Raw genomic sequence first — 23,596 nt, 5'->3', positions numbered from 1 at the left:
CAGTGGTGCCTTACACCTAAAAGACTATCCTTAATATCATCTAACCACTCTCCATTATGCTGGAAAAACTGTGGTGAAGTTGGTGATTTTGCCCACTGCTACACGGACTTTTGTTGGCGGGGTGATGTCTCTGCTTTTTATTATACTGCCCAGGTTCGCCATAGCTGTCCTCCCAAGGAGCAAACATCTTTTAATTTCATGGCTACAGTCACCATCTGCAGTGATCCCGGGTCCCATTACTGTGAAGTCTGTCACTACTTCCGTGTCTTCCCCTTCTATTTGCCAAGGAGTGACGGGGCCGGATGCCATGATCTTAGTTTTTTTGATGTTGAGTTTCAAGCCGACTTTTGTGCTCTCCTCTTTCACGCGCAACAAGTGATATTGATACTGAAACCTTTATTAGGCATTTGTTAAGAAGAATCCAAATAGGAAGTAGGGGGTAATCAGGGCCTTTTTTGAGCAAGATCGCACAGGAACACAGATCCGGCTGGCTTGGTGTCAGGGGGTGTGGCCTAATAGGTAAATGAACTCCTACTGGGCTTTTTCTACAAAAAGCCCTATGTGAAACAACGGGGCGTGGCCTAATAGGTAAATGAGCTCCTGCTGGGCTTTTTCTACCAAAAAAGCCCTGGGGGCAATACAATTATGCTATAAAAGAAAATGCCATTTAAAAATATAAACATCTAAATTGAGTATAAAATCAAGGGTAGGCTTTTTACAAAGATCCTGTCAAGACTTCATTTCTTCCCGAAGCTGATAAACCCGTCATACTCAGTTTGATTATTGCCCAGCAGTGAAAATATGCAAGGAAATAATACTATTAATTGACACATACATACAAGCAGGAATTCACCAGGAATTCATTTGCATATTGGGCCACACCTCCCTGATGCCAAGCCAGCCAGAACTGCATTCATGCGCGTTCCTGCTAAAAAAAAAGAAGCCCTGCATACAAGTAGGAAAGGAAGGGAAAGGAAATGTCCCCTGTGCAAGCACCAGTCGTTTCCGACTCTGGGGCGATGTTGCTTTCACAACGTTTTCACGGCAGACTTTTTAACGGGGTGGTTTGCCACTGCCTTCCCCAGTCATTTACACTTCCCCCCCAGAAAGCTGGGTACTCATTTTACAGACCTCGGAAGGATGGAAGGCTGAGTCAACCTGGAGCCAGCTACCTGAACCCAGCTTCTGCCGGGATCGAACTCAGGTCATGAGTAGAGCTTAGGACTGCAGTATTGAAGCTTTACCACTCTGCGCTACGGGGCTCTTCAAGTTTACCCGCTACACGAACCGGAAGGGCTTTAAATACAAGTCATTTATCTATGACTTGTATCCCGCCCTGAGCCACTTGTGGGAAGGGTGGGATACAAGTCATAGATAAATAAAATAAATAAATAAATAAATAAAGGCAACGGAAATATCCCCTGTGCAAGCACCAGTTGTTTTCAACTCTGAGGTGACGTTGCTTTCACGTTTTCACAGCAGACTTTTTACGGGGTGGTTTGCCCTTGCCTTCCCCAGTCATCTACACTTCCCCCCCAGCAAGCTGGGGACTCCTTTGACCTACCTCGGAAGGATGAAAGGCTGAGTCAACCTCGAGCTGGCTACCTGAACCAGCTTCCACCGGGATCGAACTCAGGTCAGGAGCAGAGGGCTCCAACTGCAGTACTGCAGCTTTACCATTATGTGCCACAGGGCTCTTTAGCAACTCTCAAACATCTTTGGGTAATGTGAATGTAATGTTTATTTATTTATTTATATTTTGACTTATATCCCGCCCTTCCCACCGAAGTGGCTCAGGGCGGCTCACAACACATAAACTTACATAAGTTTATCTTAAAAACATTTACACAGTAAGGATTAAAACAATAAATTAATAAAACATAAGACATAAAAACCAGCGGTCTGTTAAATGCATTCTAATTCCATCCAGAAATTCTCCGTGTCAGTAAGTTGTTGTAGGCCAGCCGGAAGAGGACTGTTTTACAGGCCCTGCGGAACTGCCCTAGGTCCCGCAGGGCCCTCACCTCATCCGGCAGCTGGTTCCACCAGTAAGGCGCCGTTACCGAGAAGGCCCGATCCCTTCTCGTGACGTGGAAGCTATTCCCCAACAAAGTTAACAGCCGTCCATTTGTGCCGACGAGGATTTTTAAGGGCGAGAAATTAAAAACGCCGTGAGAACGCTTACCCATCCCCGAATCTTTCTTCGTGCCATCCGAGATTATGTCCACGTGATCGCTGTCTACATCGTAACTGAAGAAGTCGTTCAAGTACGTTTTTGACCTCTGCCCGCCGAATACATAGAGGCAACGATTTCTCTGAAGGGAAGAAAAGGAAGCATTTGAGTCTCCTCTAAAGTGGTCCATGAAACAGATTGTGAGACAATGGGGCCTGCCCAAGAACTCACATGTTACAGTCCATGTAGTAGCAGTCGTAATTGTAGGAGGAGAAGGAGAGATTAGATTTATGCCCTGCCCTTCACTCAAGAGTCTCAGAGTGGCTGACAATCTCCTTTCCCTCCTCCTCCCCACAACAGACACCCTGTGAAGTAGGTGGAGCTGAGAAAGCTCTGACAGAAGCTGCTCTTGAGAGAACAGCTCTGACAGAGTTACAACTGAAGAAGACGACACTGGATTTATATTCCGCCCTCCACTCAGAGCGGCTAACAATCTCCTTTAGCTTCCTCCCTCACAACAGACACCCTGTGAGGTGGGTGGGGCTGAGAGGGCTCTCACAGCAGCTGCCCTTTCAAGGACAATCTCTGCTAGAGCTATGGCTGACCCAAGGCCATGCTAGCAGGTGCAAGTGGAGGAGTGGGGAATCAAACCCGGTTCTCCCAGATAAGAGTCCGCACACTTCACCACTGCACCAAACTGGCTCTCTGACTCTAGGTTACTCCAGCAGCTGCATGTGGAAAAGTGAGGAATCAAACCTGGTTGTCCCAAATAAGAGCCCGTGCACTTAACCACTAAAAAAAAAAGGTAAAGGTAGTTCCCTGTGCAAGCACCAGGTCACAACCGACCCATGGGGTGACGTCATATCAGGATAACCAATCCATGGGGTGTGAACTGGCAGTGACTGACCAAGAGAGAGATCTTGTGGTCGTGGTAGATGACTCACTGAAAATGTCGAGACAGTGTGCGTTTGCAATAAAAAAGGCCAACGCCATACTGGGAATTATTAGGAAGGGAATTGAAAACAAATCTGCCAGTATCATAATGCCCCTGTATAAATCGATGGTGCGGTCTCATTTGGAATACTGTGTGCAATTCTGGTCACCGCACCTCAAAAAGCATATTATAGCATTGGAAAAAGTCCAGAAAAGGGCAACTGAATGATTAAAGGGTTGGAACACTTTCCCTATGAAGAAAAGTTAAAACACTTGGGGCTCTTTAGCTTGGAGAAACATCGACTGCGGAGTGACATGATAAAGGTTTACAAGATAATGCATGGGATGGAGAAAGTAGAGAAAGAAGTACTTCCCCCCCTTTATCACAATACAAGAACTCGTGGGCATTCGATGAAATTGCTGAGCAGTCAGGTTAAAACGGATAAAAGGAAGTACTTCTTCACCCAAAGGGTGATTAACATGTGGAATTCACTGCCACAGGAGGTGGTGGCGGCTACAAGCATAGACAGCTTCAAGAGAGGGTTAGATAAAAATATGGAGCAGAGGTCCATCAGTGGCTATTAGCCACAGTGTGTATATATATATATGTGTGTGTGTGTGTGTGTGTGTGTGTGTGTATAATTTTTTGGCCACTGTGTGACACAGAGTGTTGGATTGGATGGGCCATTGGCCTGGTCCAACATGGCTTCTCTTATGTTCTTATGTGACACAGAGTGTTGGACTGGGTGGGCCATTGGCCTGATCCAACATGTTCTTATGATGCTTTCTTGGCAGACTTTTTTACAGGGTGGTTTGCCATTGCCTTCCTCAGTCATCTACACATTACCTTGATTCCACCATTTTGCTTCAAACACGGATCAACACATGCTCTAAACCCTTGCTGCCGACATGCATTGATCCATGTTTGAAACAAAGTTACTGTGGCTCTGGAAAACAGTGAGAGAAGAGGCTGATGGAGAACCAGACAAGCGAAACCGTGAGGACTCCTTTCTATATGGTTCCTAATTCTCTCCATTATGACATCACGAGTGGAACTACTAAGGACTCTACCCTACAGCACTTAGCTAAGGACTATGTTTCCTACGTAGAAACTTTATAATGCACAAATTGGAGGAGTACAGATACCTTATTGTTCCTTTGTATCATTACTTTTGCTATTATTTTGTCTTCTACTTGCACTAAATCAAACGCATGTACACACATTGTGAGTGTGAATATTATTGTTGACCGGTTACTTTGAACTAGGGCTTTTTTTGTGGCAGGAACTCCTTTGCCTATTAGTCCACGCACCCCTGATGTAGTCGATCCTCCTGGAGCTTCCGGTAGGCCCTGTGAGAAGATCCCTGTAAGCTCTTGGAGGACTGGCTACATCAGGGGTGTGTGGCCTAATAGGCAAAGGAGTTCCTGCTACAAAAAAGACCTGATGTTAGCCCACACACCCCTGATGTAGCCAGTCCTCCAAGAGCTTACCGTAGGCCCTGTACTAAGAGCCCTGTAAGCTCTTGGAGGATTGGCTACATCAGGGGGGTGTGGCCTAATAGGCAAAGGAGTTCCTGCTACCCAAAAAGACCTGATGTTAGCCCACACACCCCTGATGTAGCCAGTCCTCCAAAAGCTTATTGTAGGCCCTGTACTAAAAGCCCTGTAAGTTCTTGGAGGATTGGCTACATTACGGGGGGGGGGGGGGGGGGTGGCCTAATAGGCAAAGGAGTTCCTACTACCCCCAAAGCCCTGCTTTTAACATTGTTTCTGGGTTTTTAAGCATCACACACTTCAACAAACGTAGAAGGTAAAGCGGGGTGTCCAATGAATAGTCTGGACTGGTCCTTACTGAATGGAACAGCATGCAGTGCCCTATCCTGGACTGGATGTCCTCCGGGCCAGCGTTACACGAATCTTCCCGCAAGAGCTTCCATGTCCGGCACCGGCAGTCGAACGCAAACAGGCCGCTGAACTGCGGCTCGCTGGCCCGGCTGTCGTCCACGCTGCCGTTGCACGTCAAAATCCTTCCTCCGAAAGTGTAGATCATGTGCTTCTCGGAATCCATGCACATCTGCGACAAAAAGGGTCAGTTTAGGCCACATTGCCGGGAAACCAACGGCAGGAATGAACGTCTGAGAACCTCCGAAGCAGACAAATTGCTGAAGCCCAAAGCCCACCGTGAAAGCAAAGGCAATGGCCGCTACTGGAGAGATAGTGCGGTACCTGGCAGACAGCATGGAACTTTGTGTGGGGGTGACAGAATAAAAAATCAAAGACATTTTGCAATTCTGTGGGTCACCGGCCAAACTCCTCTCTACAGAAATAGAGGGAGGAGACAGACTGCAAGGTAGACAACTTGAACTCAGAACCAAATATTTTTGCATCAAGTCTCCAAAGCCAAGCCAGCTAGCAGCTTGGAAAAGGCATTTAAAGTTACAGTTGCTTTCTGTCCATCTCTCTCTCCCCCTCCCTCATCTATTTGCCTTCCTTCCTCCCTTCCTCCCTCTTCCCTCCCTCCTTCCTCCCTCCCTTCCTTCCCTCCTTCCCTTCTTCCTTCCCTCCCTCCCTCTAATGTTTATTCTATGTGGCTTATGTTAAGCAAGTCTGGCCACTCCTGATCTAGACAGCCTACTGGTAAAAAGGCAACAGGGATTACTTCTCCAAGGTAAGCCAGCCAGAAACTTGGAGAAGGCATTTACAGTTGCTTTCTGTCCACCTTTCTCTTCCCCTCCCTCATCTTTTTCCCCCTTCCTTCCTTTCTCCCTTCCCTTCTTCCTTCCTCCCCTTCTTCCTTCTTCCCCTTCTTTCTTCCTTTCTTCCCTCCTCCCCTTCTTCCTTCCCTCCTCCCCTCCTCCCCTTCTTCCTTCCTTCCTTCCTTCCCTCCTTCCTTCCTTCCTTCCTTCCTTCCTTCCCTCCCTCCCTCCCTCCCTCCCTCTCTCCCTCATTCTACGTCACTTATGTTAAGCAAGTCTGGCCACTGATCTAGACAGTTTACTGGAATACTGATAAAAATGCAACAGGGACTACTGAAGTCCATACAACTTCACAAAAGGCTGTTGTTTAATTTCATTTACACCTCTCTTTTCTCTCTGATGGGGACTCAAAACAGATCGTCACACTGTTCCCCTCTCTTCCATTTTACACTCACAACAACCCCGCAAGGTAGGCTAGGCTGAGTGAGTGCACACGACTGACCCAAGGTCACCCAGCAAGTTTTCATGGCAGAGTGGAGATCGGAACCCGGGTCTTTCGGATTCCAGCACAACGCTCCAGCTGCCACGACTACACTCTCTCCTCAGAGGTTTGCTGCAGTAAAGAAGCCTTCCATGACTCCACAAAGGTCAAACGAGGAAAAGAAATCTACTCTAGTACAGAAGCCCAGAGAAATGCGCTGGGGCCCGACTTTCTCTGCTTAAAGATAATCAAATGCATTCGGCCATATTCCCGTGCAGATGATAAACCCTGTGTCTTGGCTGAACTATTTCAGACAGCAGACATGGGCTCACGTGGATAGATGCTCCTTCGGTCAACAAAGTCCTTGCAGGCAGAAAGCCGGCACGTTAAAAGGAAGTTTGTGTTATAATTCCAAGTCCCCTCTTGCATTCTGATGCGACCAGGTGGACACGAGCTTGCTACCTTTGTTCTGCCCCCGCAGGGGAGATAGAGCAGGGTAGGCGGCCAGCCCAGAGGGGAGGAAAAATAGTTCTGCACCTTTAAATGCCAAGATAATGATGGGATTTGTAGCTTTGGATCCTGTAAGTCAGATGGTCCTAAGAATAGCCTTTCATGACGCTATCTTATTTTAATCTTATCTTAATCTATTATTCCATCTCTGGACCGACTGCTGCACTGTGCGGCACTGCTGTACTGATATACAGAATGCGCCCAATGGAAACAGCCGCCTGAGACACAAACGCTGTTTGTTTTATTGTACTTTATGGTTTTAGCTTGTAGTTTTTAATTGTTTTAACTTTTGCTGTTACTGAGCCCACTCGCGGGAATGGGCAGAATACAAATTAACGATAGACAGACAGACAGACAGACAGGTAGACAGACAGACAGACAGATAAACAGACAGACAGACAGGTAGACAGACAGATAGACAGACAGACAGACAACAGACAGACAGAGAGGGGGGCCAGGGGGGCAGGCAGGCAGACTATTGTAGGAGGAAGAAGACTGCAGATTTATACCCCACCCTTCTCTCTGAATCAGAGACTCAGAGAGGCTTACAATTTCCTATATCTTCTCCCCCCGCTCCCCAACAGACAAAACAGACAGGGTGGTGCTGAGAGGGCTTTCACAGCAGCTGCCCTTTCAAGGACAACTCCTACGAGAGCTATGGCTTACTCAAGGCCATTCCAGCAGGAGCAAGTGGAGGAGTGGGGAATCAAACCCGGTTCTCCCAGATAAGAGTCCACACACTTAACCACAACACCAAACTGGCTCTCAGTTGAAACTGGAGTCTTTTCCAGTTTCCACTGAGCCCGTGAAATATGTTGATCGGGGCGGGATTCTAGCAGGAGCTCCTTTGCATATTAGGCCACACACCCCCTGATGTAGCCAATCCTCCAAGAGCTTACAAGGCTTTTTTTTATAAGCTCTTGGAGGATTGGCTACATCAGGGGGTATGGCCTAATATGCAAATAAGCTCCTGCTAGAATTCCACCCCTGATGTTGATTGCTCCTTCTGTTGCCCTCTTCCCCTTGCTTTGTTTAGTCTTCTAAGTAGTCAGCATGAGAGAGAGGAGGGATTAACATTTCTTTCACCACTATGCACGATTAGAATAGAATCCAGCATGATCTTTCCTACCTGATGTAACGGAACTCAAATATCCTACCATTCTTCTTGAGAGAGCAACACAACGGATATGAGGTTCTAACATTAGAATGTCCCTCTTGGGGAGGGACGGTGGCTCAGTGGCAGAGCATCTGCCTGGTAAGCAGAAGATCCCAGGTTCAATCCCCGGCATCTCCAACTTAAAAACGGTCCAGGCAAGTAGGCGTGGAAAACCTCAGCTTGAGACCCTGGAGAGCCGCTGCCAGTCTGAGTAGACAAGACTGACTTCGATGGACCCAGGGCCTGATTCGGTATAAGGCAGCTTCATATCTTCGTATGTGTTTGGGGCACTGATCACAGCTAGAAGGCGTCCTAAAGCCACTGAGGCTCTGGACAGGACAGTGAAAGAAATGGGACTCCCTTCTCTCTCTCATGCTCGCTACTGAGAAGACCAAACAGAGCAAGAGGAAGAAGAGGGGGGCAATAAGAGGGGCAATCAACATATTTCACAGGCTAAGCTGAAAACAGAAAAGAAGAAGAAGATAAGAAGATATTGGAAGATATTGGATTTATATCCTGCCCTCCACTCCAAAGAGTCTCAGAGCGGCTCACAATCTCCTTTACCTTCCTCCCCCACAACAGACACCCTGTGAGGTAGATGAAGATATTGGATTTATATCCCGCCCTCCACTCAAGAGTCTCAGAGCAGCTCACAATCTCCTTTACCTTCCTTCCCCACAACAAACACCCTGTGAGGTAGATGAAGATACTGGATTTATATCCCGCCCTTCACTCTGAAGAGTCTCAGAGCGGCTCACAATCTCCTTTCCCTTCCTCCCCCACAACAAACACCCTGTGAGGTAGATGAAGATATTGGATTTATATCCCGCCCTCCACTCCGAAGAGTCTCAGAGCGGCTCACAATCTCCTTTCCCTTCCTCCCCCACAACAAACACCCTGTGAGGTAGATGAAGATATTGGATTTATATCCCGCCCTCCACTCCGAAGAGTCTCAGAGCGGCTCACAATCTCCTTTACCTTCCTCCCCCACAACAGACACCCTGTGAGGTGGGTGGGGCTGGAGAGGGCTCTCACAGCAGCTGCCCTTTCAAGGACAACCTCTGCCAGAGCTATGGCTGACCCAAGGCCGTGCTAGCAGGTGCAAGTGGAGGAGTGGGGAATCAAACCCGGTTCTCCCAGATAAGAGTCCACACACTCAACCACTACACCAAACTGGCTCTCCTAAAGACTCCCGCCACAGCCAATAAAGGCTATTCTCAGGACCACCTGACTTACTGTATCCAAAACTACAAATCCCATCATTATCTTGGCATTTAAAGGTGCAGAACCATGGCTTTTTTTTTTGAGCAGGAAAGCACAGGGACGCAGCTCTGGCTGGCTTGGCATCGGGGTGTGTGGCCTCATATGCAAATGAGTTCCTGCTTGTTTTTTTCTACAAAAAAAGTCCTCTGTGAAACAAGGGTGATGTCGAGGGGGGGGGGGGGTGGCCTAATATGCCAAAAAGTTCCTGCCGGGAATTTTCTACAAAAAAGCCCTGTGTGAAACAACGGTGATGTCAAAGGGGTGTGGCCTAATATGCCAATACGTTCCCGCCAGGGATTATCTACAAAAAAAGCCCTGTGTGAAACAAGGGTGATGTCAAAGGGGGTGGCCTAATATGCCAATGAGTTCCTGTTGGGCTTTTTCTACCAAAAAAAAGCCCACTGCAGAACTATTTTTCCTACTCTTGTGGCTGGCCCTCTACCCTGTTCCGTCTGGTTCTACATCTGCTTCGGTTTGCTGCTGAACTGACGGCGCAGCCTCTTCCGTTCCCCCAGCTGCGGCTCTTATCGCGGACCTCGCCTACTGACCTGATGGTCGAAGACCAGCTTGGGGCCTCCGTCCGCCGCCGTATCTTCGCTGAGCAGCATCCACGTGTTCGTGTCGATGTCGTAGCGGTAGAAGTCGCTCTTCAGGGACTTGCTGTTCCTCACGGAGGAATCCAGGTAACGGCCCAGCGTGTAGATCTGTCTCCGCTGGATGTCGATGCACATCTTGTGACAAGACCTTGCGCTGGGCCCGTTCTGCATTTGGGGAGGAAGGGAAGAGAAAGGGACAGCTGTGTAGCCTGCCCTCGAAAGCAAAGCCACGCCTTTAAAGAAACGAGCAAGAAGAGCATCGCGTGAACGCACGAATCTGCCTCCTACGGACTCAGACCACTGGCCCATCTAGAGCAATACTGTCTACTGCTGCGGCTCTCCAAGGTCTAAGGTCTTTCGCATCGCCTACTGAAGAGGTGGGGAACCTCTGTCCGATGTCACTTGGTGTGGCCCTCGGGGACTGCTGGGCCGAACCGAGATGTGGCAGCCTCCCCGGGGCCTGGCTGGCCAGCGAGGATCGTGGGTCCCAGCCGCGCTGTGCAGCAGCCTCCCCGGGGCCAGGCAGGAATCACAGGGCCTAGATGTACTACGCAGCAGCCTCCCTGGGGCCTGGCTGGCCAGAGAAGATCGTGGGTCCCAGCCGCGCTGTGCAGCAGCCTCCCCAGGGCCAGGCAGGGATCACAGGGCCCAGACGTACAGTGCGGCAGCCAGAATTGCTGCAAGGCCTGGAAAAGTTACTGTCACGGTTCAGTTTGCACTTGATTATCCCAGATGGTGGGGCCTAATATGCTAAGGAGTGTGTGACCTAATATGCTAATATTAGGGGATATGGTCTAATATGCTCTTGCAGGGGTGGCCAACGGTAGCTCTCCAGATGTTTTTTGCCTACAACTCCCATCAGCCAGCATTGCTGATGGCTGGGGCTGATGGGAGTTGTAGGCAAAAAACATCTGGAGAGCTAATAATAATAATAATAAAATTTTATTTATATCCCGCCCTCCCCGCCTAGGCAGGCTCAGGGCGGCTAACAACATTTATAAACATACAGTACAATAAATATAAGACTTTAAAATTAACATTATTTAAAAACCAGTCAGTATACAATTAAAATTTAACTTAATCTGAAAGTGACGGTGGTATTTCCGACGCTAATTTCTGTCAGTTTGCATAGTAACACAGGTCTTTCAACAGAACCATATTGGCGGGTCCCTTTGTTAAACAACCATAATTCAGCGGTCCGTATACGCTAGCTTGAAGAGGGTGGTCTTGCAGGCCCTGCGGAACTGATCAAGGCTCCGCAGGGCCCACACCTCCTCCGGGAGCTACCACTGGCCACCCCTGTGCTACTGAGTTCCTGCTGGGTTTTTCTATAAAAAAAGCCCTGGAGCTATGCGTTTGCCTAGGGCGGCGGGCTGTGTGAGTGTGTGTGTGTGTGTGTGTGTGTTTGTCCGCCAGGTTAGGCTCTCCCCACATGACTTCAAACAGAAAAACAATTCTCTGCATTAATTTTGCTGGCCGGAATAGTTCTCCCTCGGGGGGAGCACTGTTTTTTAAGTTGATAATGTTTTATGGCCCGCGAATGATGTTATAAATATACGCATGGCCCTTGGCAGAAAAAAGGTTCCCCACCCCTGATCTACTGCCTGGCCCTTTTGACTGGAGATGCCAGGGAGTGAACTTCGGCCTCTTCTGCGTGCCAAGCAGATGCTCTACCACTGAGCCATGGCCCCTCCCATGAAACTGCCTATACTGAATCAGATGGATCATCACGGTCAGTATTGTCTGCTCAGATCGACAGCAGCTCTCCAGGGTGTCAGGCAGAGGTCTTTTCCATCACCTCCTGCCTGGTCCTTTTTAACTGGAGATGCCGGGGACTGAAACTGGGACCTTCTGCGTGCTGGGCAGATGCTCTGCCACTGAGCCACAGCCCCACTTCATGGCTCTCCAGGTCTCAGGCTGAGGTCTTTCCCATCCCCTACTGCATGGTCCTTTTGACTGGAGATGCCGGGGATAGAACCTGGGACCTTCTGCATGCCAAGCAGATGCTCTACCACTGAGCCAGGACTAGTATTTCCTTAGTGTGAGCTAGCTCACAGTTTCTTCACCTCCGGTTCACGCATTTTTGTCTTAGCTCAGGAAGGATGGCCCCAGAGCAAACTCTACGCAGTAGCCAGATCGCTTGCTCACAACTTTAACTCCAGCAGCTCACAAAGTAGAATTTTTGCTCACAAGACTCCACAGCTTAGAACCATGATGAATGGGATAGAGAAGGTAGAGAAAGAAGTCCTTTTCTCGCTTTCTCACAATACAAGAATTTGTGGTCCTCAATAAAATTGCTGAGCAGTTAGGTTAGAATGGATAAAAAGTACTTCTTCACCAAAAGGGTGATTAACACATGGAACTCACTGCCACAGGAGTTGGTGGCAACTACAATAATATGCGGTTTCAAGAGGGGTTTAGATAAACATCTGGAGGGGTTTGGATAAACATCTGGAGCAGAGGTCCATCAGCGGCCATTAGCCACAAGGTATTGATGGAACTCTGTCTGGAGCAATGGATGCTCTGTATTCTTGGTGCTTGGAAGGGGCAACTGTGTAAGAGCTTCTAGTGTCCAGGCCCCACCAATGGACCTCCTGATGGCAACTGGGTTTTTTGGCCACTGTGTGACACAGAGTGTTGGACTGGATGGGCTATTGGCCTGATCCAACATGACTTCTCTTATGTTCTTATGTGACACAGAGTGTTGGACTGGATGGGCCATTGGCCTGATCCAACATGACTTCTCTTATGTTCTTATGTGACACAGAGTGTTGGACTGGATAGGCCATTGGCCTGATCCAGCATGGCTTCTCTTATGTTCTTATGTGACACAGAGTGTTGGACTGGAGGGGCCATTGGCCTGACCCAACATGGCTTCTCTTATGTTCTTATGTGACACAGAGTGTTGGACTGGATGGGCCATCGGCCTGACCCAATATGGCTTCTCTTATGTGACACAGAGTGTTGGACCGGATGGGCCATTGGCCTGATCCAACATGGCTTCTTATGTTCTTATGTGACACAGAGTGTTGGACTGGATGGGCCACTGGCTTGATCCAACATGGCTTCTCTTATGTTCTTATGTGACACAGAGTGTTGGACTGGATGGGCCATTGGCCTGACCCAGTATGGCTTCTCTTATGTTCTTATGTGACACAGAGTGTTGGACCGGATGGGCCATTGGCCTGATCCAACATGGCTTCTTATGTGACACAGACTGTTGGACTGGAGGGGCCATTGGCCTGACCCAACATGGCTTCTCTTATGTTCTTATGTGACACAGAGTGTTGGACTCGAGGGGCCATTGGCCTGACCCAATATGGCTTCTCTTATGTTCTTATGTGACACAGAGTGTTGGACCGGATGGGCCATTGGCCTGATCCAACATGGCTTCTTATGTTCTTATGTGACACAGAGTGTTGGACCGGATGGGCCATTGGCCTGATCCAACATGGCTTCTCTTATGTTCTTATGTGACACAGAGTGCTGGACTGGATGGGCCACTGGCCTGATCCAACATGGCTTCTCTTATGTTCTTATGTGACACAGAGTGCTGGACTGGATGGGCCACTGGCCTGATGCAACATGGCTTCTCTTATGTTCTTATGTGACACAGAGTGTTGGACTGGATGGGCCACTAGCCTGATCCAACATGGCTTCTCTTATGTTCTTATGTGACACAGAGTGCTGGACTGGATGGGCCACTGGCCTGATGCAACATGGCTTCTCTTATGTTCTTATGTGACACAGAGTGTTGGACTGGATGGGCCACTGGCCTGATCCAACATGGCTTCTCTTATGTTCTTATGTGACACAGAGTGTTGGACTGGATGGGCCACTAGCCTGATCCAACATGGCTTCTCTTATGTTCTTATGTGACACAGAGTGTTGGACTGGATGGGCCACTGGCCAGATCCAATACGGCTTCTCTTATGTTCTTATGTTCTCTCCATCCAGGGCCAATTTCCTGGAATGGTTTAAGGATTCACACTTCACCTAAGAGTAGGGCTGCGAACTACTAGATTGGGAATTCCTGAAGATTTGGGGGCAAAGCCTGGAGAAGGCGGAGTCTGGGGAGGGCGGAGCTTAGAAGGGACGAGACACCACAGAATCCATCCTCTGCAGCTGCTATTTTCCCCAGGGGAACCCATACGATGTGTTTTTATGCTGCTGCTTTTTTCTGACGTATAGCCAAAGATGCTTTCAATTTAATTTTAACTCGCTGGTTCTGGTCCAGCTTTCTTCGGGGAACAGAACACAACTATGCATCATCCTCTCAGGGGTGTCAAGCATGTGTCTTGGGGGCCGAATCAGACCTCCGGAGGGCTCCAATCAGGCCCCCAAGCAACCGGCGGTCATCTGCTTCCTTCTCCCTCTCTCTTGCTTACTTCTGCATCACAGCTTGCTTTGCAAGGTTTGCTCAATTCCACAGGAGCTACAGAGCAAAGCCTCTATTTTCTTCATTGGCTGAGGCTCCTGACTTGGGGAGAAAGGGGGAACAGCTTGCTTTGCCAGGCCCTCTCAATCAAGCAGCAGAGCTACTAAGCCAAGCCTCTCTTCCTTCTATTGGCTGAGGCTCCTTCCCCTCCTGGTCCCCTGAGGAAGAAAGGAAAAAGCCAGAGCTTCCTTTGCCCAGTTCCCTGGATCCCATGGGAGAGATACAAAGAAAACACCTTTAAGGCCAATGAATGCTAATGTTTTAGGCATGTTTTTATTTTTTACTTTTTTAAAAAAAATCTTTAATGGTGTTTGTTTGTGTTTTTTATAAAGTTTATCTCTCTGATACCTAAATAGGTACATGGCCCAGCTTGACATGGCCCAGCCCGACAAGATCTCATTTATGTCAGATTTGGCCCTCATAAGAAATGAGTTTGATACCCCTGTTCTAACTTGGAGTAGAGAGCCAGTTTGGTGTAGTGGTTAAGTGCGCGGACTCTTAGCTGGGAGAACCAGGTTTGATTCCCCACTCCTCCACTTGCAGCTGCTGGAATGGCCTTGGGTCAGCCATAGCTCTCATAGGAGTTGCCGTTGAAAGGGCAGCTGCTGGGAAAGCTCTCTCAGCCCCACCTACCTCACAGGGTGTCTGTTGTGAGGGATGGGGATGTAAAAGGAGATTGTGAATGCTCTGCGACTCTGAGATTCAGAGTATAGGGTGGGATATAAATCCAGTCTCTACATAGGCCTTCAAGAACTTGAAGACGGTGATCCTATCACCTCTTAGCCATCTCTACTCCAGGCTAAACATGCCCAGCTCCTTCAGCCTTTCCTCACAGGACTTGGCCTCCAGACCGCTCACCATCTTCGTCGCCCTCCTCTGGACACGTCTTGTGCCCTCTACTGCCCCCCCACCCCCTCCACTGTGCAGGAACAAGGAAATCTCAGATGTTAAAAACCACAGCGTTCAGTCCAATGTGTGTGCATCCAGCCGCTCTGGGGGAGGCCGGGAAGGCAGAGGCCTTGGCCGGGCACCAGCTCTGAGTCACTAAAAACAGATAACCGTTTTAACAAACACGGAAAGGAGATTCACTGGGAGTGGGAAGTCAAGTGCTGAGGACGAGACACCCCTTAGTCATGCTCGTGCTACGCTCCGGTCTCTCTACCAAATTCTACAGAAAAACTCCATCTCGCCTGCCGTTTATTTAACAGGCCATTTTGAGCGGCTTGGCCCCTCCTCGCTTTGAACCAGTGCTGGCAACGGGGCGACCATTTTTTTTTGTCAGCTGCCTGATGAGGAAGAGGGAATTTGGCGTCCCAATGAAACGTACCTCGCACCCGATGTCTGGGAAAGAAACGGTCTACAGCAGGGGTGTTGAACTTGTCCGTTATGAGGGCCGGATCTGTTTATGAGGCTCTTATCTCTGACCTTGGCACTGAAAGACCTAAGACAAGGCTTAGCTGCTGATTCATACTGGCACTTTTCTATTAGTTGCCATAATTGCTCCTATTACATTCCATGAGGATATTATTTGTGGAGGGTAGCTATATTTTGAAACTTAAATTTAAACCGCGTTAATGGCGGCAAAGAGGCCCAGAGATACAGATGCTGACGAGCTGGGAACCTCACCCAAATGCAAGCAGACGAAAATTAAGGATTTTTTTCCCTTTCAAGATAAAGCAAGCTGGACATTCTGTGGAATATGATGTTAAGGTTACAAACCGCTTTTCTCCTCTTGTGGAGGACTCGGGTTTCCTGGAGGAGGAGGGGGAGTGCGGCTCTCCTTCTCAGCTTTTTCCTCAGCTGGAGCGGAGGGCGTTGGCTGTGGATGATGGTGGGTTGTGGAAGCCTCCCACCCAGCAATTGTTGGGAGAGGCTGAGCCCCCACTTACAAGTTGCAATCTTCTGGATTTAATTGCAAGACCTGTTGACTGTGTTTTTAAAGGAGTGGGGAAGATTATAACTCGACTTAAAGCTCTTACAACAACGATCGCAGGGCAGCCAAAACGTGTCGGGCTGGGCCATGTGCGTCCCTATTTAAGCTTAGGTAGCAGAGATACAAATTTTATAAAGTTATAAGTTTTATAAATTTTATAAAGAACACAAACACGTATTTTTTAAAAAACTTTAAACGTTGTTTTTTTAAAAATGCTTTAAACGTTAGCACTCATTGGTCTTAAAGATGGTTTCTTTGTATTTCTCCTAAGGGATCCAGGGAATAGGGCTAAGGAAGCTCTGGTTCTTTCCTTCCTTCCCCAGGGGACTTTTTTTGGGGGGGGGGGGAGCCTCAGCCAATAGAAGGAAAAGAGGCTTGGCTCAGTAGCTCCACTGTGCAATTGAGAGAGCATGGCAAAGCAAGCTCTGCCTCCCCTCATCCTCCCCAAGGGAGGAGCCTCCGTCAATGGAGAAAATAGAGGCTTTGCTCTGTAGCTCCTGTGCGATTGAGCAAGCCTTGCAAAGCTAGCTGAGATGCAGAAGGAAGCAAGAGAGAGGGAGAAGGAAGCAGATAACAGCCACTTGCTCAGGAGCCTGATACGAGCCCTCCAGGGGCCTGATTCGGCCCCCGAACTGCGTGTTTGACACCCCTGGTCTACAGCATCAGGCTGATAACATGTTTGATAATCACAATGCTTTTCTCCCTTTCTCACGATACGAGAACTTGTAGGCACTCAATAAAATTAATGAGCAGTTGGCTCACAGCAGATAAAAGGAAGCACTTCTTCACCCAAAGAACATGTGGAATTCACGGATGCAGGAAGTGATGGCAGCTACAAGCATAGACAGCTTCAAGACAGGATTAAATAAACATATGGAACAGAGGTCCATCAGTGGCTATTAGGCACAAGATATAGATGGAACAATATGTCTGGGGCAATGACACTCTGTGTTCTTGGTGGTTGGAGGGAGAGGAGGGCTTCTGGAGTCCTGGCCCCACTGGTGAACCTCCTAATCGGACCTAGGGTTTGGCCACTGCATGACAAAGAGTTTTGTCACTGGATAGGCCATTGGCCTGATGAAGATATTGGATTTATATCCTGCCCTCCACTCCAAAGAGTCTCAGAGCGGCTCACAGTCTCCTTTACGTTCCTACCCCACAACAGACACCCTGTGAGATGGGTGGGGCTGAGAGGGCTCTCACGGCAGCTGCCCTTTCAAGGACAACCTCTGCCAGAGCTATGGCTGACCCAAGGCAGGTGCAAGTGGAGGAGTGGGGAATCAAACCCAGTTCTCCCAGATAAGAGTCCACACACTTAACCACTACACCAAACTGGCTCTCCAACATGGCTTCTCTTTTCTCCTTGTATCTGGGGTAGTGATGTCCTGTATTCTTAGTGCTTGGGAGGGGAAGAGTGGGAGGGCTTTTGAAGTTCTGGCCTCACCAGTGGAGCTCCTGATGGGACCTCGGTTTTGGCCACTGTGTGACACAGGGTGTTGGACTGGATGGGCCAGTGGCCTGATCCAACATGGCTTCTCGCATGTTCTTAAGATGGTCACTGAATCGAATAGCGCCACCAAGAAAGGTTTGTTGAAAATAGCAGCAATCTACAACTTGGGTATAAGAGCCCCATGGCGCAGAGTAGTAAAGCTGCAGTACTGCAGTCCGAGCTCTCTGATCATGACTTGAGTTCAATCTTGGCAGAAGCTGGGTTCAAGCAGCCGGCTCCAGGTTGACTCAGCCTTCCATCCTTCCGAGGTTAGTAAAATGTGTCCCCAGCTTGCTGTGGTGGGGGAAAATGTAGATGACTGGGGAAGGCAAGGGCAAACCACCCCGTAAAAAGTCCTCTGTGAAAACGTTGTGAAAGCAACATCACCCCAGAGTCAGAAACGGCTGGTGTTTGTACAGGGGACTACCTTTTTATGACTTGGGTTGATTTTGCCACATGTCTGCCGGCTGGCTGCCAATTCACATGGCCTGTCCAAAAGCGAATCTCAGGACAGCCTTGGGTGGCATCTTTTTTTGCTCCTTTAAGACCAACGAAGTTCTTAGATTTATTAAAGCATAAGCTTTCAAGGACTACCATCAACATCGCCAGACAGGCGAAGAGCCCATTCTCACATCTCTCGTAGCAGATTTATTTACTTCAGCTACCAATGGCCTTTAACTCTGCCCCTAAAAATTGATGCCACATTCAACCTGTTCAACTTTTATGCCATCTCAGCTTGCTGCAAGAGAGCATATTCATACAAAAAGATACATCTAAGCTGCAGAGTCTGGTGAGCAAAAATTCTACTTCGTGAGCTACTGGCATTAAAGCTGTGAGCTACAGGCACTAAAGTTGTGAGCTACTGCATAAATTAGTGTGCCCTGGGGTCATCCTTCCTGAGCTAAGACAAAAATCTGTGAGCTGGAGGCTAAAAATCTGTGAGCTAGCTCACGCTAACTCAGCTTAAAGGGAACACTGCTGGAAGTCCAAGGGCAGAAGTGTGACGGTTCTTCCTGATGCAACGTGACTGAATATTTTATGCCTGCGAGAAACAGAGAATGTTTGCCCAAATACACATAATTTTCTGCAGAAAGAATGACTCAGGTTTCTTTAACAAGGAAGGCAGATTGCGGTGGTTTTTAATATCAAAAGCGGGAACCTTCACATTTCCTCAAGTGTTAATGAGCATTACTCGATAACGGATGTGGATTTCCTTTTTCCGGAACAGCCGGTGTCATGCCTTGAGAAGACGGGAATTTCTTGTTGACACACGGACAGAAATGATGGAAGAGTGACAGTAATTTGCTAGATGGTTTCAGAGGATGGCCATGTTGGTCTCCAACAGAACAGCTAGAATTGAATCCTGAAGCACTTAAGAGACCAATAAACCTTGAATTCTCTACTAGACTCAATGCTAGCTAATTTGCTAGATTTTTAAAGATATGTTCTTTACTGGATATTTTAATCTTTTTAATATACTTTTTGCACATTACTGACCCACAAGTCATCTCAATTAACATCAAGCAGTACTAAGACTTTAAACTTTTGGGTTTTTTAAAAAGAAAAACATGACTCTTCTTGTTTAACGTTCTACCAGTGGGGTCCCAGCATAAACTAATTCCCATGAGCTGGTCAGCCTAAGGACCCAAGAAGTGTCCCAATGAATCAGACCAGAGGTCCACCTAGTCCAGCATCCTAAGAACAACAGAAAAACCCTGCTGGATCAGACCAGTGGTCCATCCAGTCTAGAATCCTAAAGACATAAGAAATGTCCTGTTGGATCAGGCCAGTGGTCCATCTAGTCCCGCATCCTAAGAACATCAGAAGAGTTCTGCTGGATAAGACCAGTGGTCCATCCAATCTAGAATCCTAAGGACTTAACAAGAGCCCTGTTGGATCAGACCAGCGGTCCGTTCAGTCCAGCATCCTAAGAACATCAGAAGAGCCCTGCTGGGTCAGACCAGTGGTCCATCTAGTCCAGCATCCTAACAACAACAGAAGAGCCCTGCTGGATCAGACCAGTGGTCCATCTAGTCCAGCATCCTAAGAACAACAGAAGAGCCCTGCTGGATCAGACCAGTGGTCCATCCAATCTAGAATCCTAAGGACATAAGAAGAGCCCTGTTGGATCAGACCAGTGGTCCATCCAATCTAGAATCCTAAGGACATAAGAAGAGCCCTGTTGGATCAGACCAGTGGTCCATCCAATCTAGAATCCTAAGGACATAAGAAGAGCCCTGTTGGATCAGACCAGTGGTCCATCCAATCTAGAATCCTAAGGACATAAGAAGAGCCCTGCTGGATCAGACCAGTGGTCCATCCAATCTAGAATCCTAAGGACATAAGAAGAGCCCTGTTGGATCAGACCAGTGGTCCATCCAATCTAGAATCCTAAGGACATAAGAAGAGCCCTGCTGATCAGACCAGTGGTCCATCTAGTCCAGCATCCTAACAACAACAGAAGAGCCCTGCTGGATCAGACCAGTGGTCCATCTAGTCCAGCATCCTAACAACAACAGAAGAGCCCTGCTGGATCAGACCAGTGGTCCATCTAGTCCAGCATCCTAACAACAACAGAAGAGCCCTGCTGGATCAGACCAGTGGTCCATCCAATCTAGAATCCTAAGGACATAAGAAGAGCCCTGTTGGATCAGACCAGAGGTCCATCTAGCCCAGCATCCTGTTAATGAACTGTACTAATTCAGAAGGTAAGTGGGGGTTCACATTATGGAAACCCCTTCTCTATAAAAGAAACAAATAAATAAATCCAACCACACAGAAAAGCAGCATGTAAGGGAAGACTCTCTGCTAAAACTCTTCTCCTTTCCGTAATCCAGGAGTCCCCGACCTTTCTGAGCCTGTGAGCACCTTTTGAATTCTGACACACTATGGTGGACGCCCCGTGGCGCAGAGTGGTAAAACTGCAGTACTGCAGTCCAAGCTCTGCTCAAGACCTGAATTCAATCCCGGCAGAAGCCAGGTTCAGCTCACTGGCTCAAGGTTGACTCAGCCTTCTGTCCTTCCGAGGCCGGTCAAATGAGTCCCCAGCTTGCTGGGGGGAAAGCGTAGATGACCGGGGAAGGCAAGGGCAAACCACCCCGTAAAAAGTCTGCCATGAAAACATCGTGATGCAACGTCACCCCAGAGTCGGAAACGACTGGTCCTTGCACAGGGGACAACCTTTACCTTTGCGGAGGACGCAGTCACAAAACGTCTGCTGTGGCTCACCTTCACTCGCACAATGAGGGTGCCAAAGCAGCACCTTTAAACATCTGCACACAACCAATAAATCTCCATCAGCCAGTCAAAAGCCTTGCTAGGCAAAAGCCCCGCCCACTTTCTAAAAACACCTACCAGACACCCGAAAAGGCACCGATGGGCACGTTGGGGACAGCGTTCCCTCTAAGCTGAGTTAGTGTGAGCTAGCTCACGGTTTTCTAGCCTCTGGCTCGCACATTTTTGTCTTAGCCAAGGGGGGGGAAAAGGCCCCAGAGGAAGCTAATTCATGCAGTAGCTCACAGCTTTAATGCCAGTGGCTCACAAAGTAGAATTTTTGCTCACAAGACTCTGCAGCTTAGAGGAGGGATTGCTTGGAAGCAGTGTTCCCTCTGAGTTAGTGTGAGCTAGCTCACAGTGTTTTAGCCCCCCAGCTCACACCTTTTTGTCTTAGCTCAGGAAAAATGGCCCCAGAGCAAACTGATTTATGCAGTAGCTCACAACTTTAATGCCAGTAGCTCACAAAGTAGAATTTCTGCTCACAAGACTCCACAGCTTAGAGCAGGGGTGTCAAAACATGCAGCCCGAGGGCCGAATCAGGCCCCTGGAGGGCTCCTATCTGGACCCCGAGAAACTGGCTCTTATCTGCTTCCTTCCACATCGCAGCTTGCTTTGCAAGGCTTGCTCAATCGCACAGGAGCTACAGAGCAAAACCTTGATCTTCTCCATTGGCTGAGGCTCCCCCCCCCCTTGGTCCCCTGGGGAAGAAAGGAAAGAGACAGAGCTTCCTTTTCCCAGTTCCCTAGATTGCACAGGAGAGATAAAGGTGCTTTCTTTGCATCTCTCCTATGCCATCCAGGGAACTGGGCAAAGGAAGCTCTGGCTATTTCCCTTCTAAGACTAAAAAGTGCTAATGCTTTAAGCATGTTTTCAGGGTTTTCTTTTTTAAAAAAATCTTTAGTCATGTTTGTGTCCTTTAAAAACACAATCTACCTAATTTTAAATAGGTACAAACATGGCCCGGCCCGACACAGCCTGGCTTGACCTGACAAAGTCTCATTTATGCCAGATCTGGCCCTCAAGACAAATGAGTTTGACACCCCAGGCTTAGAGGGAACCTTGGCTGGGGGAAGAAGAAGATGATATTGGATTTATAGTCCGCCCTCCACTTCGAAGAGTCTCAGAGCGGCTCACAATCTCCTTTACCTTTCTCCCACACAATAGACACCCTGTGAGGTAGATGAAGATATTGGATTTATATCCCGCCCTCCACTCCGAAGAGTCTCAGAGCAGCTCACAATCTCCTTTACTTCCCCCCCTCACAACAGATACCCTGTGAGGTAGATGAAGATATTGGATTTATATCCCTCCCTCCACTCCGAAGAGTCTCAGAGCGGCTCACAATCTCCTTTACCTTCCTCCCCCCCACAACAGACACCCTGAGAGGTAGATGAAGATATTGGATTTATATCCCGCCCTCCACTCTAAAGAGTCTCAGAGCAGCTCACAATCTCCTTTACCTTTCTTCCACACAACAGACACCCTGTGAGGTAGATGAAGATATTGGATTTATATCCCGCCCTCCACTCCGAAGAGTCTCAGAGCAGCTCACAATCTCCTTTACCTTCCTCCCCCCACAACAGACACCTTGAGAGGTAGATGAAGATATTGGATTTATATCCTACCCTCCACTCCGAAGAGTCTCAGAGGGCTCACAATCCCCTTTACCTTCCTCCCCCCACAACAGACACCCTGTGAGGTAGATGAAGATACTGGATTTATATCCCGCCCTCTATTCCGAAGAGTCTCAGAGCGGTTCACAATCTCCTTTACCTTCCTCCCACACAAAAGACACCCTGTGAGGTGGGTGGGGCTGGAGAGGGCTCTCACAGCAGCTGCCCTTTCAAGGACAACCTCTGCCAGAGCTCTGGCTGACCCAAGGCCATTCCAGCAGGTGCAAGTGGAGGAGTGGGGAATCAAACCCGGTTCTCCCAGATAAGAGAGCTCTGGCTGACCCAAGGCCATTCCAGCAGCTGCGAGTGGAGGAGTGGGGAATCAAACCCGGTTCTTCCAGATAAGAGAGCTCTGGCTGACCCAAGGCCATTCCAGCAGGTGCGAGTGGAGGAGTGGGGAATCAACCCCGGTTCTCCCAGATAAGAGAGCTCTGGCTGACCCAAGGACATTCCAGCAGGTGCAAGTGGAGGAGTGAGGAATCAAACCTGGTTCTCCCAGATAAGACAGCTCTGGCTGACCCAAGGCCATTCCAGCAGGTGCAAGTGGAGGAGTGGGGAATCAAGCCCGGTTCTCCCAGATCAGAGTCCGCGCACTTCACCACTACACCAAACTGGCTCTCCGCCTGTAGCAGGGGGACGCCTGCTACAGTCATTTTCTGTCTGGAAGGAGGGGTTTTTTGTTGTCTGTGACACAAAAGAGCACACTTAAGCCAATTTTGAGGTTTTCTTATCTGCAAGGCACTGGTAGGAGCTAGTTCCGACCCCAAATCCTCTCCCTTCATGCAAGCGCACTGGATGAAAAATACACATTGGAACATGTGCTGACCTTTCCAGGAAAATCCACACGGCTTTTCGTTCTGAAGAACATTTCCACATTTGCTCTTTCCTGAAATAATCATTCCAAAGGACTCCCACAGGAGCATTTTGGCAGAGCTGACCCTTGAAACATTTATTCATAATTTCTGCAATATACTTCGGC

General features: G+C 48.5%; 1 protein-coding gene across 1 annotated transcript in view; it reads right to left on the bottom strand.

The window, feature by feature from the left end:
* MKLN1 (muskelin 1) overlaps positions 1 to 23,596 on the bottom strand; it is a 266,746-nt gene that overhangs the window by 45,978 nt on the left and 197,172 nt on the right. The window contains exons 11-13 of the mRNA XM_060244456.1: positions 9,761 to 9,973; positions 4,959 to 5,180; positions 2,186 to 2,315 (exon numbers count right to left, since the gene is read on the bottom strand). Coding sequence (XP_060100439.1) covers positions 2,186 to 2,315; positions 4,959 to 5,180; positions 9,761 to 9,973 — 565 coding nt within the window. The remainder of the gene's footprint in view (positions 1 to 2,185; positions 2,316 to 4,958; positions 5,181 to 9,760; positions 9,974 to 23,596) is intronic.

This window comes from Heteronotia binoei, chromosome 8 (assembly GCF_032191835.1).
Source record: "Heteronotia binoei isolate CCM8104 ecotype False Entrance Well chromosome 8, APGP_CSIRO_Hbin_v1, whole genome shotgun sequence".
Classification (NCBI taxonomy): domain Eukaryota; kingdom Metazoa; phylum Chordata; class Lepidosauria; order Squamata; family Gekkonidae; genus Heteronotia; species Heteronotia binoei.
Note: the sequence above shows the minus strand (reverse complement) of the source record. Positions and strands in the feature narration are given on the sequence as shown.